This window comes from Calliopsis andreniformis, chromosome 2 (assembly GCF_051401765.1).
Source record: "Calliopsis andreniformis isolate RMS-2024a chromosome 2, iyCalAndr_principal, whole genome shotgun sequence".
NCBI lineage: Eukaryota > Metazoa > Arthropoda > Insecta > Hymenoptera > Andrenidae > Calliopsis > Calliopsis andreniformis.
In genome coordinates, this window is record NC_135063.1 from 13,115,976 (window position 1) to 13,133,472 (window position 17,497).

The 17,497-nt window shown below is 43.4% G+C and overlaps 4 protein-coding genes across 5 annotated transcripts; 3 read left to right on the forward strand and 1 right to left on the reverse strand.

The window, feature by feature from the left end:
* The first annotated feature begins 1,512 nt into the window (after nt 1–1,512).
* Nucleotides 1,513–10,913, forward strand: LOC143188468 (uncharacterized). Of its 2 annotated transcripts, XM_076392749.1 has the most exons (10): nt 1,513–1,531; nt 3,263–3,537; nt 4,848–5,208; nt 5,906–6,325; nt 6,951–7,141; nt 8,695–8,824; nt 9,419–9,559; nt 9,818–10,002; nt 10,070–10,293; nt 10,367–10,913. In XM_076392749.1, exons 2-10 carry the CDS (start codon nt 3,385–3,387, stop codon nt 10,488–10,490), a joined length of 1,929 nt encoding a protein of 642 aa, XP_076248864.1. In that variant the 5' UTR covers nt 1,513–1,531; nt 3,263–3,384; the 3' UTR covers nt 10,491–10,913. The 2 variants fall into 2 exon arrangements, with proteins under 2 accessions (XP_076248864.1, XP_076248863.1); XM_076392748.1 differs by lacking the exon at nt 1,513–1,531 and having other exon boundaries at nt 2,819–3,537.
* LOC143187219 (uncharacterized) lies at nt 3,567–4,883 on the forward strand. Its single transcript, XM_076391315.1, has 5 exons — nt 3,567–3,591; nt 3,654–3,860; nt 3,972–4,114; nt 4,207–4,626; nt 4,721–4,883. The coding sequence occupies exons 1-5, from the start codon at nt 3,567–3,569 to the stop codon at nt 4,751–4,753; spliced, it is 828 nt and encodes a 275-aa protein (XP_076247430.1). The 3' UTR covers nt 4,754–4,883.
* A 178-nt stretch (nt 10,914–11,091) lies between the features above and the next one.
* On the reverse strand, nt 11,092–13,377 carry Wus (TM2 and DnaJ domain-containing protein wurst). Its single transcript, XM_076392755.1, has 5 exons — nt 12,843–13,377; nt 12,542–12,689; nt 11,925–12,289; nt 11,744–11,851; nt 11,092–11,681 (listed from the first exon to the last, which is right to left on the reverse strand). The coding sequence occupies exons 1-5, from the start codon at nt 13,140–13,142 to the stop codon at nt 11,475–11,477; spliced, it is 1,128 nt and encodes a 375-aa protein (XP_076248870.1). The 5' UTR covers nt 13,143–13,377; the 3' UTR covers nt 11,092–11,474.
* A 1,124-nt stretch (nt 13,378–14,501) lies between these two features.
* LOC143184538 (uncharacterized) lies at nt 14,502–17,187 on the forward strand. The gene is made up of 4 exons (XM_076386859.1): nt 14,502–14,886; nt 15,234–15,535; nt 15,632–16,174; nt 16,256–17,187. The coding sequence occupies exons 1-4, from the start codon at nt 14,635–14,637 to the stop codon at nt 17,037–17,039; spliced, it is 1,881 nt and encodes a 626-aa protein (XP_076242974.1). The 5' UTR covers nt 14,502–14,634; the 3' UTR covers nt 17,040–17,187.
* Nucleotides 17,188–17,497: the final 310 nt, after the last annotated feature.

Genomic DNA, 17,497 nt, shown 5'->3' on the forward strand with positions numbered 1-17,497 from the left:
TATAGAGGCTAGCTTTCAAAGAGTTCCGTGGTCTGGGAACGCTACTTGAGGTGTTTCGTGTGGAGGAAACGTTAGTCCAAGTTCGGCCTTGAAGTAACGAGGCTTGCAGCTGTTCTCCTGACATAGAACCACTGAAATTGTGTCAATGCTCGTATCGACGCCAAGCTCAGGTGATAACGAAGACGTTCATGTTCAATGTTCTATCCTGGCTCTTGACGTAGTACTCATTTCATCATGCAGAAGCGTATAAACAAAATGGATAGTCTAAAATCGAGGAAGCATATCTGCACATCACGTTGCATGAACGGGATAATTAACTGTCAAAGAAAGGCACGAAACCCATCCTACCCTTGCTCACCTTCCACGGTTAACACTAGCGAACACTGAATTCCCAAGTTCTGAGTTGGCGCTTCAAATTCGATGCGTCTTCAAGGTATCTGTAGCACGTTATTAAAGTGTAACGTACCATAGCAATCTCTTTCATACGATACTCTTGGGAGTAATATCTTTTACAGTGTTAAAAGTGTTCGAGTGAAATTCACGCGAAACCTAAAAATCGATGCTACAAGAGCTCCAGAGTCAATACAATTTTCACTCTACGCGATTATAACAGAAAGTGGATCACGTTGATGAGCCCTAGTCTTTCAATTGTTTACAGATCGTTCACGTGTATAGCGTGCGTCGCTCTTTAAACGTGGCTAAGAAATTGGTAACACGAAACATTTCGAGAACTATTTTTAGCAGGCTTAAGTTTTCTAATTGATCTTGAATCACCGAAGCTTCTGAGCACGTGCGTGCGACGCATCGGGTGACCGCGTGTAACCGCACTAAAATAGATCCAAAGAGACGGACACACCTGAATTACACTCCGACACCTAGCGCGACATTTCTTATCGCAGCTGTGATTTTTCACGACTGACGAACCACTGGAATTGTGTTTCATTTCGAGGGGAGAAAGGAATTCGATGGAAATAATCGTGGATGCTCGACAAGCTGTCCCTTGATTTTCCATTGACCAGGTATCGAGAAGTAACACCTGGCTTAAATCCGCGGCTGCGCGGAGAGAGGAGCGTGCGACCCTCGTGATACTTTCAGAGCAAGGGTGCGAATTAAACTTTGGCCCAGTAGCCAATCAACCCTTACGCGAACGGATCAGTTTGAAAAGTTGCTGCACGAAATCGACCATGTTTTGGATGCTCATCACCGACTCGTTTTTTACGCGCAGCTGGATGTTGCAGACGCGTTATCGATCTGGATCCAGTGAATTTTGCTAAAAAAAATATGCCCCAGTGTGTCGTGTCATTTTTAAAAATAGTGTAATTTAGAACCGATAGGCTTTGGTTTTAGAGTGAAATATCTGTGTTTTAATCGTGCCATTTTTTGACGAATAAGGAGGAAGCAGGTACATGATTTTTTGAAACGAAATTTTTTATGACACCTCTGCTTTTTATTCTTACTTTTAGATAATACCATCGCGGGATTCTTTGCTCTTTCACCAAGGAGCGATCGAAGTGCATATATTTAGCAAACGGTATATATTTTTCAGCGCCTCGTTACTGATTAATGTCCACTAACGAATCAAGAGCATGATAAGCGACGAATTTACGTGTCCCGACAGTCTGACATCGATTTTATTTAAAATTAATTCGAATCCCAGGCTAGAGAAGAATATCTTTCTTACGTAGCACTCGAAATCGAAACACAAGGAACACTATGACCTCCGAAGGTGTTCATTACCGAGGTTATCACCGTCGAAATATGTCAATGACACGGTATCGCACGTGATTAATGACGAGACACGACTATTATTCCGAATGAACTCGCGTGTATGCTATTGACATTATAGCCTTCGTCGATTCGTCAGCTTCTCTTATGAATTTTCATTAATCGCACGTTGTATTTGGAAAACGTGTCTCATAACAGGCGCCTTAATAGCTTTACAGAAGTCACTCTTCTGTGTAACGCGATAGCAGCAGACAGCCTGTCGTTCACAGAATTTATATTGGAGTTTTGTGAAGGTTCAAAGACGCGTCGAAGCATTTTCTGCTTCGTTTTCTCTTCAGAGATATTTGAAAAATTCTGTTTCACTCCTCGAGCAGCTGAAATTAATCGTGAACTTGAAATGATTTGCAAAGAGACTTTTGCCACTTGACGAGTATTTAATCAATGTTTTACTCATGTATTCAAAGGGAGTTCGATCGAAATGGATCGTGAAATAGCTTTATTGCGCAAGGTTCGACGAAACATGTATTTCAAATATCAGCTTTTCGCGAAATGCACTCAATCACCGGCAGAAAACACGCCTAAGTAAAAGTTAATAAAGTGGAGCTTCTTCGTCGTGTAGTACTCGCGTTTCTTGGTAAAAAAGTTTCCTCGACATCGTTTTACGAATCGTAAACAGTGTAAAGCAGACGGTTATCAATCACTTTGCAGTAAAAAAAAAAAGATTCAAAGTCTCGCCAATGATGAAACTCGAGTGATGAGAACTACTTTCTCAGAAATAATCAATGATCTTGTCTATGTTTCAAGGAGACTCAGTTACGTCGAGAATAGTAATATCGACGCCGGCGTTTTTTATTTTAGGTAATTAATGTGCAACTATCGCTGCTAGACTTTACATTTGACGTAGTCACGTCGCATAAGAAAAATCGGTAGGAAATATTAATCAACCAAACGTATCTGTACACTATTCGTTACTACCATACCCTCATTTTTTTAAATTTTTTCTAATGATTTATCATCGCTCGAAGACATAACACACTCGACTCGTTATATACTATACAGTAAATAATATGTAGTTTACGATTATGTCAACTAGTAAACTCGGGATCGCTGACAACTAAAACCGCTAGCGATTTTGAAAGATCGATAGACAGCTGGAGTCGTGCAACTTCTGAAACATGGTAAAATCGATAGATTCTCGTGCATAAGAGAATTCAAAATATTGGCTTGGCGCCAAAGACGAGGACGACAAGGCTCTAGGACAAATGTAACACCGCCAAAATAAACGCGCGGACCCGACGAAATGACTGGTGTACGCGGTAGCGTAAAGTTCGTTCTATCCTCGCTCGTCACTCGATACGAGAATACCTATCGAAGCTGGGAACCGTGAATCCCGATAGTGGAAACCCACAAAATGAACCTAGCGTATCAGCTAATGGCTCGAGCTGCGATACAAATTCTCATCCAAAGATAACTGGCGCATTAACGTTTAAACCGCTCGATTCGAGACAGTCTTGCAGAGAGATTCGGTTTCGTTTAGATTCCTCGACGGTGCATCAAGAGATGCAAATAACTGCTACAGCTATGTGCAACATGTTGCATCGAGCAGAACTTGACCAATCGGTGTGAAATCGTTTCGTTTTCTGGATTTTACGGGGCTCGATGGCGTCTGGATCGACAATGGGGAGGAGTCGAGGGAATAAATTGTCGACGACTAACGAGATTCTTCCCAAGAGGACTTCCTTACCCAGTGAAATTAAATACGACGTTGGAGACTCTACACTTCTGTCTGCCAGGCAACGCAGCAGTCGTCAGGTAAGTGAATCTTCCTCCAATTTGAAAATATGCATTCATATCTTTATAAAATCGGTCTACGTCACCCACGAAACGATTTCGCGATTGTTTCCTTAAATGTCCATTCGCCGCGACAGTCTCTAAAACGTCCGCCTACGATACAGCTGCAAGAGTCGCTCGATTTATCCAACTTTCATCCAATCGTGTCGCGTTTGAATGCCAGGGACTCGGCCAGTGTCAAAGGTACAATAAGCCTCGGTTCACTGGTCACAGCTTTCGTTTACTCAGTCACAGCGGAGTATTAAATAGGCTAAAACCTCTGGTTGGTCAATGTCACACGGATGGTAATTCTCAGTCGAGCAGCAACCGTGTTCAGCGCAGTTTGACTTCGGTGCTCTGACAGGAAGCACTGCTTTCTACGCGACACTGGCCACTGGCCTTTTTATGAATACGAGCAAGATCTGATGATCGAAGAACCGAGGCTTACTGCACGCTGGAGGAAAATGCAGCGAACCCACTGGGCGGGCTGCTGGAGGAAAAAAGGCTAAATAAGAAGTCGTCGAGACGTGATCGTGCGCGCGTGGAGGAAGGTGCGCGCGTATTGCTCTCATACTTACTTTAATAACGCGCGTAGACGCGCAGACGAGCCACCGACCGAGCAACGCGAGGACTTAACCGACATATAAATAGCGTTTAGTTGAAACGGATGCGGTAGAACTCGCGTGCACGTCTTGCGAGGCGATCCGGAAGGCACGACTCGGTTTTCAAGGAACTTCTCCTACTCCGTACGCTGACACTCGCTGCCCCGTGATCCGCGACACCGACGCCTCAGTGATTTCCGAGTGTTTCCGCGGGAACGATCGACTTTCGGCACGCGGGCCCAACTCGCTTTCGCCTGAATTTCTGCGAAAGCCTGTCCCGCGAGAAACCAGACGGCCGTTTAGTAAGTGTCTGAACTATTTCGTCTCGTTTGCATTTCACTCGCATTTGGATCTCTCGCCTTGTCGAGCATACCACCTTTCAACGTTCAAGCCACCTGATAACGTAATTTCGCGACTTGACGCCACGTACTTTCGCCGACGTAGCTCCGAGACAAGATTAAATCCAAAGGTAAATAAACATTCTGTGTCGTCCCACGTCTGTCGGCTTATCGATTTATCGATATTGCCACTCGTTTCTTCCTCTTTCTCGTTATACCTTCCAGCCCGCCTGCTCAAGTTCGTGCAGCGTTCTTTAGTAACCAATCGAGAAAGTAGTCGGGAGATTGTGTTTGAAGAGTTTAAAGATTTCAGGCAAGTGGTCGTTAATACGTGTGTGGGTGGTTTAAGCAGAGAGCTCGACGAATCGTGGAAGACAGCTGGCAGATAAATGGTCTCCAGGCGTCGCGAGTAAAGTGCAATTCGTTGGTAAAGGGCAATACCTGCACCGTGAACAAGTACAGTATCATCGCCTCTAGGGGCGAGCTCGCTCGAAATAACTACGCGCCGAGAGAGACGCCGGCGCCGTGCATCGTTAACAAGAAGACCAAGCCGATCGTCGATGCGAGCACTCGCGCCAAATATCGGGACAACTTTCTCGAAGAAAAGCTCTCGGGCAAACAGCTCCCAAAGGACGGCGCAGAATCGAAGGGCATCAAGAAAGTTCAACGCGCCATCCACAAGTCGTTTTCGGTCCCAGTCAATCTAACAGAAGGTATCTACAATCGAACCTCCTCTCAGTAACCCTCTCTTCTTCCTGCAATTTCTCAAACGGAGCCTGACGTCGCTGTTTGAAACGCAATTCCTGAAGCTTATGCCCTATCGAGTATTGCTCGCTCGAAATAATCGACTGCACGTATTTAGCCTCGTCTATTTATCGCGCTCGAGACCGTTAGACTCATCGATGTTGCGCTTCAAATATGACAGCGACCAAATATAGCGAAAAACTTTACGAAGGAGATGGCACCCCTTCACGGGGAAGAGAATGTTAAGCTGATGGTATTGAAGTCTCTTGTAGAACTTGCAAAAGTACTCTAATGCTGGGTCTACACCAGCAAACACTTTGTGAACACTTTTCACAAACCTTTCATCATCCTTATTCGATTTTTCCGCGAATACCAAAAACAGTAAGCGAACAGATACGCGAGTAGACGATTTCTAGGAAATTTCATTTTCATACTGTTCGTGAACAGCCCGCGAACTCTGGTGTATTCGAAATTTAACAGGCTTGAGTTTAACAGAATCAGTAAGAGACGACTTTTGTAGGTTCAATAAGCATGCTGTTACTGTAGTCAAGCTACCTTTAATTTTATAAAGACCCAGAAACATTTACAAATCCTACAAAAGTCTACCTTGCTTAGATCTATTTAGGACACCTTTCCAAGATCTGTACGACCACCTTTTCCATACAGACCTCCCAGCGTACGAGAAGCCAGGACGCAGGCCGCCTGAGGAGGGTATTCTGAAAAAGTCTTCCTCTTTCTTGGCGAATCTCACCCACTCCGCGTGCAAAATAACAGAACGAAGATCCACCGATACTTCCTCAAAGCTAGGGAAAGATTACGCGGATGCGTATCTTGCGGGAGTTGGAGCCTCGTCCAGGTACTCTATTCTGAAGGATTACTTCTCGGTTTCGGACGACGACAGCGAGAACAACCACCTTCTACGATCGCCTAGCGTCCAGACGCTGCCGATAGAGCGGAAGAAGAAAAGCAGTCGCGTGAAGAAATCGGTGTCCTTCAGCTCGGACACGAGCTTCGAGGAGAAACGCGCGCCCTACAGGAACATCGCTGTTCACGAGGTCAAGGTCTACTGCAAGGGGGTTCTGCAAGGTACACGATCCTTTTTTCCCTCCAATCGAATCAACGTTTCCACGATTGCTGTCAGGCAGCGAGAAATTGCAAAGTGGATTGCGCCCTGTGCGCTTGTTATCGTATCCTCATTCTCCAGCGCGGCTATCGATTTTGAAAGAATAGTTCCTCGTCGCCTCTTCCTCGCGCCTCTACGATTAGCGCATCCTTAACGTCACTGTTTTCTTTGGAAATCCTTCAAGGGGACGTTCTATAGATACGAATGGCTCTCGATGCACAAGTGTGCTAGCCAGTCGAATTTGGAGAACAATACAGGTTAGAAATCGCGATATATTAAACGAATGAAGCGTATCAAATGAACGAAATCTCGATCGGTTCTCGCACGTGAGCACACTGCAGCAGCGTTAAAAATAGTCTTCGTCCAACTTTAATTCTCGAGTCGTCAGCGAAAACAATGGCTGCAGTTTTCCCTTTTTCCATCGCAGAAGTAAAATACGCTCGTCTCGGTTGTCGCGGGCTAATGCGCCTGACGTAACGCTAACTGGTCAACCTATTTATTGTTTCTTCTATTTCCGCCACTTGCGAAATAAACCGCTCGCAAAAATGATTTAAACGATGATTTAAGCGCCACGTTTCGTGTTCGCAGATCGCAGCGTGCGCGAGAACGCGATCGTCGCGAAAGTGCCGCCGTCTTGGGATACACCCTCCGAGGGCCGATCGGCCCTTCTGAGGGCTGCCAGGGATGCCGACGACTCGGCCCTCAGCGAAATCGCGATCCAGGTGCGGAAGTTTGGGTTTGGAGACATCGACGTCAATATGACTGATAGCAGCGGCAGGGTGAGTTGCTTTCGCTCGTCTAACTTTAGTATCTTCGAAACCTAATGGCCTCGACGCTTCTGTTACGTGTAATTGTAGATCTAAGAAAAACCCATATCCCAAGATAAAAGATGTTTGTACCTGGAATAATGTGTAATGACGTCAATGCAACCGATTGCTTATATCTGCGTCTGTTGAAAGAATATTTCCCCTGTGTTCGAAAATAGTCACTCGCCGATATACAGAGCGATAGGTGAATGAATAAGCTTGTGAATTGGTGAAGCGATCGACAACAGACTTCTTAATTGTTAGGACCCTCTGTGAGGGGTTCATCTCGCGATCGATTCGTGGAAAAGCACCAGGAATATTCGAGGATTCGTGTATGCTTTCCTAGATAGATAACGCAGCACTTGGTCGCGTGAATTCGGAGGCTCTGATGCATATGTATTGCCCTTTCAAATAAATTCTCGACCGCAGTGGAGTACGTATTTTAATATTGTCAAGGCTGGCCGTGTTGCACGCGTTTCAACTTATTGCCGCAATAAGGTTCCGTGTGTAGAATTTCTCCAGTTGACCGCATTCCATATGCGGCAGAATCGTGTTATAATTGAAACAAAATCGTTGCTCGACAGGTCGAATCTAGACTACAGCCAGCTCATGACAGCGAAAAGAAATGCTAAATAGATGGGAATCGATCGAATCGAGCATTAATGTAAACCCTTAATTTCATTACGCTGTTGTTTACAGCGGCGAAGACAACTTCAGCGTTTCGAGCTAAAATTAGGTCCAAAAGTCGACGAACAGGAACACCCCGTTTTCTTTTGTGCCAACAGAAAACAGAGGTTTATATGACAGAAGATGCATAAATATCTCTCGAGATCCACCGCTCTCGCTTCATTTCACCAAGCATTCCTGCTTTAACTACCTTATTAGACTTCTCATGCTCGGTACTGACCCTATCGTTTGCGCCCCCTTCTCTCGAGGAGCGTCTTCAATACGTGAACGACAATTGAATCCTAATCGTTTCCTCCGCTTCGACAAGAGGCGAGTGTCGTCCTCGAGGCGGAGGCAAGCGTAAATTCAAGCCGTGTTTGCTACAGCTACATACGTAATGCAACAACGTTCGAGCGATCGCACGAACGTCAGTAACCACTTAATAAATTGACCCTTAACGCATAGGCTATTGTGCATCCTTCCAAAGCGAAGAATGCGAGGCGGTCTCTTCACGGTACTTCACCGAGTCTTTTCAACGTTCGCGTCTAAATTTGTACGCTTCGTTCCAGGAACAATTCTCGTGACGCCTTTTCGAACGATTTCTAAACCCTGCCACCTCGCTCGCGACGCGTAACCACGTAACACGATTGAGGAAAAGTGCTGAGCAAACGCGTCGGTAGATATAGGAGGGAAGGAGTGAAAAGTATCAGAAGGTTTGACAACCGTGACTTAACGCAGAGGTTTAAATTTAAATACGTTACAGTTTCGTAGAAGAGGCAGTTTATTATTATATAATCGACGTACTTTTCAACCGAACTTTTGAATAAGACAACATTCGGATCGTTTGTTTGCAATACCAGACCGCTGTAAGCTACATGGCTGGAAACGGTGCCCCAGCGATGTTGGAGCTAACTCTGTCGTTCGATGGGGTGGACCCGAATATTCCCGACAACGAGGGCAACACGCCTCTACACTTTGCCGCACAAGCGGGTAAGCGATCACATTATGCTTAAAAAAGAAGATGGGGAAGCGTCTCACGCTCGCAAACACCACTCTCGCGCCACTTGGAACTGTACACGGTTCGCTCGATAACTCAGGAACGGTCTGGTCAATAAATATTTGTAAAAGAGTCTGTTCGAGGAGCGAGGCGTCCAGCAACGAAAATAAAATTCTGTTGCGTTCGAGTTGCGCGAGTTCCAAGGATAATTACTCTCGACCCTGCTTTGCATTCGTATCGCGCGCGCGTATGATTGAAAGAATGCAGCCACGTGGGAAGCATAGATCTCTGTAAACACCGAGGCTCTCGCGCTCCTAGAAAATGATATTGGCCATACGATATAGGCGCGAAGTCAAATTTTACACGCGCGATGCCCGAGGATTCCATCGCGTCACTGCTGCCAGAAATAACCAGCGTACTTGAGTACTTGAAACTCGCGTGGTTTGCGGTGACGTGCGCCCGAGAACGTTTCAAGCCAAAACACAGCACGGCGCGTTACGCTGCTTGAAATACGCTCGAGTCCTCGAAGGACACTGGCTCAGTTCGTTTCACCCTGATGCACCTTCCCCTGTCTGCGTTCGATTCAGGTCAAGCGGAGTGTCTGAACATCCTACTTCAAAGGTGCCCAGACATCGAGGTGGACGCTAGGAACTCCTCGGGATTTACACCACTGATGAAGGCCGCCCTCCAAGGAAGGACCAAGTGCGCGAAAATTTTATTATTCGCTGGTGAGCGTCAGATTTTAAGAAAGCTGTCACAGCATGCTATACTGTCTAATGCCTAGTTGTGGAAATTATGGAGAAAAGGCAGTAACTACAGAAAAATGTGAAATTGAGTTTTTTGCATTTTCGTATAACTTTGAAAATTTATCGCCTTGTTCTAGCGAAAAATAGCAGTAAAATATTTTTAGTAGGTACTGTTTTTCTTCATAGTTTGGCAGTATAGAAGGAGCTAATGGTCAATTAACGATATTTGTTTGATTTCAGGCGCGAATCCAACATTGAGGGATCACGGGAGAGGATTGAGAGCGGAACAGTGGGCCAGATTTTGTGGAAGGTATGTCTGTGCCGAAGTGATAGAGAGGTTTGCTAGACATCGACTTCTGGAGAGGTCGACGTCGTGTCGATGGGGCAGTGAACCAGAACTAGCGGCAAAAGTACTGCAAGGAAAGGTAAAGGAGAGATTTAAAAAAGGAGAAATAAGTCTGTGGAAAAAATAACAAGGACTGTTTCACGCAGGTGGTACCTATTCCCACAACTCCCCTGTCGCCTCCGTCTTCAGGATTAAAATCAAAAATAAGGAAAGTGTTTCGTACAACGTCTGGGCCAGATCGAAATTTCTCCTTAGTGTCGCAGCTAACTAGCGCCGCCCTTTGCGCTAGCAGCCCAGCGTTACCGAAGTCCAGTGAAGTCCCTCCTGTAGTCAAGAGTCTTCTGCGTCCTCTGAGTGTTCCACAATTAAGGTAATCACTCTAATTGTATACAATTTCAATGATTGTAATGTGTACCATGTTATTACAATTCGAAATCCTTCAGGGTAACTTTGGTATCGCCACAAGATTTCTTAGAACAGACGAAAGACAAATATGGGACAAATTTCACGGAGAAGATCGAAAACACGACAGTGAAGACGTCGCGATCGAAGAAGAAAAACAAATAGAATAATTAATCGGCCAAATGATCTCGGGAAAACGTAGCTACAGAATCAAGTACCCCTTTATTACAGTTCCTATCGATTGCCTGGATCTCTGTTTGTAAATGGTGTGGTTTGAGACGTAAAAGTGATCTAACTTCCTCTTGGTTTACAATTTTTATGAACTGCATCAGAAGATAGAAATCAAGGCACTTCTTAAAAGTTAAGAATACCAAAGAACCGACCACGGTTGCGATAATTCACCAGTTGCGCGGAGAAGTCGACGAAATAGTTTTACTTCAAACTTTTCCAACAACTTAGCCCGTCAATTTTAAGTGAGACGATTTCTTCCGAGATTTTTAAACTCACAGCTGTTGAGGAATATTTTATAACTACGTGATCACGCTTATTTGTCAAAGGAACTTTCAAATAAATGTCTTGGTAATAAAATTCCCAATCTCACTTGAATTATTTTCGCAAAAATGTTTTCGTTTGATATTACGATCAAGTAGTTTCATTAGTCCAAGTAGAAACAATGGCCCTCGTTAAGGCAGGTCAGAATTGGACGATATCAGAGAGATCCGCGTGCAGCAGTATTGTGAAATGGAAATCCGACGTTCTATCCTCGTGCTGTTTCGTCCTGTTTCTATATTTACACAAAACAAATTTACATACATAAACATTTGTGCATACTCACAAGCATAATGCCAATTTTCGCGTATTGGCAGTGTGTAGAACGACAGTGTATACTGCTAAAACAAGATATGCAACGAGGTAGTGTGAAATCGATGGATAGGATCGTTTCGCGTAAGCAAAATATACCCCTGCGATGAACGTATGCTAGAGTCAGATTATTTTCATAGTGAAACACGTCTGTGTATGAGTGATTGATTTATCGAACACCCAAATCATCGATGCCGCGCTGTTGTTTCATTGGTTTGCAACGATGCTGGAAGCTACAGCAATATTTACAACTTCAGTGCATGTAAAATGATTGAAACGAGACGTAAATCACTCGGATTTTCTGTTGCGTCGCTGTCTACGATTCTTTGCCTTTGACAGAATCTCATACGCCTGCTGTATCTCCATGAACTTCTCCTGAGCCTGTCGTCTCTCTGCCTCGCTTCCCTTTATCTTATCAGGGTGGTTGTCCCTCGACAGAGTTCTCCAGCGAGACGTTATTTCCGTTTGCGTGGCGGTTTGAGAGAGACCCAAAACCTACGACAAAATGATCGATAACTCAGCTCTGGAATGTACGAGCAATAAATCGCAGAACTCACTTTATATGCGTTTATTTCGCCCCGAGGATCGGTGAGGTCTATCAGTTGCGCCCATGTCGCCCAGAAGCCTTGATGAACCGCTTGGTTCCAGGTTCCCTCAAGACTTGCCTAAAGCGAGGTAAGCCCATTTAGAATATTGAAATATTTTTTAATCAACTATTCTTTATACAAATTAAGTAACCTTAAGATCGAGCCATATAGGGGACGTCAAGAAATGCTGGATAGCTTCAGACAGTTTGATCTCTTCCCCCTCGCTATCGGTGATCACAGCATTGAAGTATAGAAAACTCCCTATTAAAGAGAGATAGATAACAACAGCCAGACCGAGGCACAAAGACCTTCGAAAGAGGCTTCTTTTCTTTCTTCGTTTCAGTCTCCATTGTTTGCTAAACGTATCGAAACTTAAGCTGGACGCTATGACCATCAGGAATATCCACATGCTGTCGTCCCCGATGTAGGACAGCGTCGGATAAAACAAGTACGCTGCGCAGAGAGCGATCCATATGGATCCCTCTTCTCTGCCTATGTTTCCAACGACCCAGACGCCTAATTATATTTGAGCAAACATAAAAAATAAAGCCCAACGAGAAAAAGATAGAGGCGAGGTTGTTTGCAAATATTTTTAAAACAAAACTTGTGCTTGTAATGTTACTTATTTCGCGTGGCGTTCTTTTAGAGCCTTATCAACCAATTGTTATTGGCTCGGTAAGTGTGTCGTTCATAATAGACAAGATAAGTGCGAGGAAAATAAAAAGCACGCGGTGCTTGCATAATTGACATGAATTTGCAACTTCTTACCTAAGGCGATGACGACAGGCGTTAGAATTAGTAAATGCCGAAAATTAATCCCAAAGACTTCGTCTGAAGGGATGGCATTGCGATACAGTTCGGCCCACAAATAGGCGACTCCAGTTTCGGCAGCGAATCTCACTGACGAAAACGGTGGCTGGAACGTGGAATACGAATATATTACGCTGAGTTCCTAATTACACGATCTGACTATACGTGTCGCTATGTTTCGTCAGCTAGTAACGAATGTATTAATCTTTCTAAGTAGCAATTTATCCGCGTACTGCTTAGTCAATTAGCTTCAATGTACCTTAGCGTTGGTTCGAACTTTCTGTTTAAAGTCGTCGATAAAACGAGGATCCTCGTTCGCGTCAGCCACGTACGAAGGAATCCTATAAATGTCTCGAAGCCATCCGAGACCTACATATCCACCAAAGGTGCTAAAGTACACGAAAGCCTGGGCGTCTCTTTCGAGGTACACGTGGTGCGCGCCGACTAGTCCTCCGAACAGCCACAACACGTAAGCCCAAAACGTCGACTTTTGACCCTTCGCCGAGGTATTGCCCGTTTCCTCGGCGTACCCATTTGTCAGTTTCATTTTTGTCTCCATTGTACTCTGGTTCCACGTTAACTCACATGCCCCTCATTTTGACAAGACGATTCTAACTGTGGAGGCTCGTTCCACTCCGTTTTGTTGACTGCGTTAGTAGAGCGATAAGGCGTACTTGCACGTGTGAGAAATTGTGTAGCACTTTTGTATTTGAGTCACACAATTGTACAAATATCGTTGCACGCGGCATAAGCTGCAATTGGTAATTAGCACACGTCCCCTTTTGTTGTCGGCATTGTCTTGGGCGTCGATCGCTCTGACAATAAGTCTTTATTCGATTATTTTCTTCTTACTTTTTCACTTGGATGCGTATCGTTGGCTCAACTATACTTGTCAGCGGTGTTTCGGGAAATGTTGAAGCAGGTTCCGCCACGGCGATTCATACCATTTGTGGTTCAACGCTCTGTCAGGTGTAACGGTACCTTCGCAGGAGCGTACCTACGGTGGCATCGCTACTAAATCCTACGTACGCATCAAATGGATGAAATTGATTTTTGTTTGAGTTCGAGTTTATGGTCTTTCGTTGTTTCTTCGATTGGTTACTTAATGAAAATGATCATGACTAGGATTGATGATGAGGTAATGTGATCGAGAGTTTGCTATTCAACAGTTTTGGAGTCCTTTTATTAATCCTATTATTTATCTATATACTCCTTGGGTCATATGTATTTTAGGATTGTACCATTTGAATATTGCATTTAACAAGTTATTCGAGTCTTGGCACGATGCGCAGTTTATGCATAAATTATTAAAGATAATTTTTAGTGAGGAACATAATCAACTAGACCTTTAGAATCCTTTTCTCAGTACTCATTTTATTCATTCAATTGAATTACATATTTTATATGCATATCTTTATAAGTCAAAATACGATAGCAGGTCTCGCGTAATAAGATTGTAGTGTATGTAGGTCAATGCATTTAACTGAACTTGACCTTAACAACCATCACCAAACAGTTCCATTTTTAAGAGTAAACATGACCATGACTTTGGAGCAAAAGTCCCTAGACACAACTATTCCCTATGATGTTTGATTCCTTGTATTCAAACTTGTTTCGCCTCAAATAAGAACAAAGTATAGTTTTTCTAGAACAGCTGAATTAAAACATTAAAAATAAATCACACAATGGAATATATTCGAGCAATCTCCCCGAAAACGGCACCTTAGAAAAAAGTTACGTTTCTTTCTTAATTCCCCACATATAGTCGAAATTTCTTCGCCTGTTAGCTTTGCACACAGTTAAAGTAACGTATCAACGATGAATACAATTTGTTGAAAAGGATTTCTCAATATTACTGTGATCAACATTTTGGGGACAATCTCGATCGGAAGCTTGGTTGAAAAGTAACATGGCGGCGTGCACGTGTCGTCTGCAATGCTCCGTCGGAATCGATTGTCAGACGCGTAGCGAGCAGCCTCTTAAGAATCTCGGTCAATTCACGATATTATCGAAGACAACACAAACGTTATTTCCGCGGAAAATGCGTGACGATGGAAAGGTGCTGCACGACGAAGCCAAACCATAAAGAATGGCGACGAATAGCGAAAAAGGAACGTCGAAGACGCCTGCGACGCAAAGCCGCTGCTGAGCGGGAAGCGGATGAGGAACAACTGAGGGCAGCACTTGAAAAAAGCGCGGACTATTTAAAATGGGTCGAAGAGCGCGAGGCAGAGGAGAAGGAAAAAGAACGAAAAGAGAAGGAAGAACACGACGAACGAGAGAGACTTTGGCTAGAAGAAGAGGTACATTTAAATACCATTTGTTATTTGTAAAATAAATTGCATACCTATTGTGTTGGTAATATTTAAAAATGTTTTTTTTTAAAAATCGGTATAACACAAAGATGTAGTCTCACTTTAAAGATAATGACTATTGAAATCTGTCGCATGTTTTTTTGTTTTCATCGATAGTATAAATTCGATTAGTTATAAAATCAGTTTAATCTTCACCATAACCATGAAAATAATACGAATATGTGGATACCAAAACCAGCTAGTTATTATGTGGTTTCGGTAAGATCTACAAATAAGCTAAGACTTGTCTACTGAAAGATAGCAATTGTTTAACTAACTTTGCTGAAATCCTCTAGGTAAGAGCCCAGAAAGAATGGCTTATTCTTCAGGAGCGAAAACAGAAAGCTCGACAGTTACAGTTCGAACAAGAGGAGAAGATTCGACAAGAGTTCGAAGCGAAACAGGAAGCGATTCGTAAAAAACAGGAAGAAGAGAAACGTAAGAGGGAAGAGGAGATTAAAAAGCGGGAGCAATTTTTGAAAGAGATCGATGATTACATCGATAATGGTATTAAAACGCCGGAAGCTCTACGTGAAGTGATCGATAGTCAGCCTGGAAAAGAACTTTGCCCTTTTTTCACGAAAACGGGCGCCTGCAGGTAATCTCTAATATAACATACGTATACTGTACGATTTTTTTTACTACAAAGTACAGTTGAACTCATAAAAAATTGAAAAATATATTTCTATTCCAGATATGGCGACACTTGCTCGAGAAACCATCGAAGAGTATGCTTAAGTAAGGTGATATTAGTACCTGGTTTTTATACCCACTTCTCGCTAGAGAAGAACTCTGCAGAGTATGACACAGACGTGGCGCTTGAGTTCGAGACTTCAGAGACTCGGCAACATTTTCGTGAATTTTACAAAGACGTCGTTCCAGAGCTTGAAACATTTGGAAGAATAAAGACTCTTAAATACTGTTGCAATAGCGAGATACATTTGAGAGGGAACCTATATGTTGAGTACTACACAGAAAGAGAAGCAGCCAGGGCATTGAGGAAGCTGAAAGGACGTTGGTACGCTGGTCGACAGCTCAATTGCGAGTTTGCCAACCTGAAGTCATGGAGAAGTGCTGTTTGCGGCATGACTAAATGCCCGAAAGGAAGGGCGTGCAACTTTCTGCATACTTTTAAAAATCCTCATGGCGAATACGATATTAAGAGCCCGCCTAGATGGGCAAAGCAGTCAGTTTCGTCTTCTCAGGATGCTACGAGCAGTAGAAAATCTGAACACAGGTACGTGTAGCTAACAATGAATACCTAGTCTAATATCAATTATATTTGTCTTCTCATTTGCAATGGTATTTGTATTTCTAGGAGTAGTTCAAAGTGGGAGGATGGCAGCGACGCGGAGGACGATAAAAATTGGAGATGGTCTGAATCTCCAGAACCTGAAGTGGAGTACCAATCAAGGAATATAGAAAAACGTCATCGTCATTCCGATAGGAGAAATTATCGATACAAATCCACGCGGGACAAGCGGCACGAGCAATCTGATAAGAATAACGATAACGATGAGATGTCCAAGCGTCATCGATCAAGTTCCAGAAGACACTTCGACGAGAAGATGGAAGACGATAATGTTTCGAATGGCCGCGATTCCTCAAGGAAGCATTCGAAGAGACATCATAGAAGGAGGAAAGAGGACAGTGACTACGAGAAGACGCCATCGCCAAGGCATTCTCGTAGAAAACGCTTGAGGAGCGATGATAGGAGTTATGGTTCGAAATCTCGTAGGCATTCAACCAAATATTCGAAGAAGGAAAAGGAGCTTAAGTCGAGAAGTCGTGAACATTCGGAGGACTCTTCGAAGAGGAAGCGAAGTAGAAGTCCTGAAACGATAAATACCAAAGAAATGGTCGATGCTAAAAGGGCACAAGTAAAGACGAAATGGGACAAGGAAATTTCGGAGCAAGTGAGCTCTGAAAGTACAGACTCCTCTGATTCTGATTCGTCTAACACGGCCGAAGAAGAGAGGAACGAAATGGCTGAGACTTTGTGGAAGACTCATACAAAAAGATCCGATGAGGATGGATGGGCTACGACAGATTCTGAAAACGAAGCAAAAGTCGAGGCTCATGAAAGTCACACTTTATCATAATGATTATCAATCATGTTCATACTGAAATATCTTTATCAATAAAACGTTTTATATTTGAATGTGTTCTGTTTCCCCTCAGTATGTAGTATGTATGCTTGAAGATAAACCATAAAAGTATTACTTGTAAAAAAAGCTGCAAGCCTAAAAATACATATCTTCCGCACATGTCAATAAAAGCACGTATCGCAAATTCGATCAATCAATAGATTCTATACTCACTATCAAATACGTCTACTGAATTGTATACTTTTCTATATGATTAGGAATTATATGTATTCAGATTAACTCTAGATTAGCTTTTGAGTTGTCTTATCAGATAAGCTTATGTAATTTCATTTTTAAAGGTAAAGAAATCTGTTCGATATCTGGGTGACTCCTTTTAAAACAAACTTCGAGACAAATTCGTGAATCAGTGTGTCTCCAATCGGTTTAGAAGCTACACGATACTGAATAAGAAC

Coding starts and splice junctions, on each gene's coding strand:
- LOC143188468 (XM_076392749.1), top strand. CDS start 3,385: ATGGCGTCTGGATCGACAATGGGGAGGAGTCGAGGGAATAAATTGTCG. Junction 6,326..6,950: donor CTGCAAGGGGGTTCTGCAAG/GTACACGATCCT, acceptor TCGTGTTCGCAG/ATCGCAGCGTGCGCGAGAAC. Junction 10,294..10,366: donor CTGAGTGTTCCACAATTAAG/GTAATCACTCTA, acceptor GAAATCCTTCAG/GGTAACTTTGGTATCGCCAC.
- LOC143187219 (XM_076391315.1), top strand. CDS start 3,567: ATGCATTCATATCTTTATAAAATCG. Junction 3,861..3,971: donor TGGTCAATGTCACACGGATG/GTAATTCTCAGT, acceptor TATGAATACGAG/CAAGATCTGATGATCGAAGA. Junction 4,115..4,206: donor GCGTGGAGGAAGGTGCGCGC/GTATTGCTCTCA, acceptor ACATATAAATAG/CGTTTAGTTGAAACGGATGC.
- Wus (XM_076392755.1), bottom strand. CDS start 13,142: ATGGAGACAAAAATGAAACTGACAAATGGGTACGCCGAGGAAACGGGC. Junction 12,290..12,541: donor GCCTGTCGTCATCGCCTTAG/GTAAGAAGTTGC, acceptor AAATATAATTAG/GCGTCTGGGTCGTTGGAAAC. Junction 11,682..11,743: donor GCGAAATAAACGCATATAAA/GTGAGTTCTGCG, acceptor ATTTTGTCGTAG/GTTTTGGGTCTCTCTCAAAC.
- LOC143184538 (XM_076386859.1), top strand. CDS start 14,635: ATGGAAAGGTGCTGCACGACGAAGCCAAACCATAAAGAATGGCGACGA. Junction 15,536..15,631: donor ACGAAAACGGGCGCCTGCAG/GTAATCTCTAAT, acceptor TTTCTATTCCAG/ATATGGCGACACTTGCTCGA. Junction 16,175..16,255: donor AGTAGAAAATCTGAACACAG/GTACGTGTAGCT, acceptor TTGTATTTCTAG/GAGTAGTTCAAAGTGGGAGG.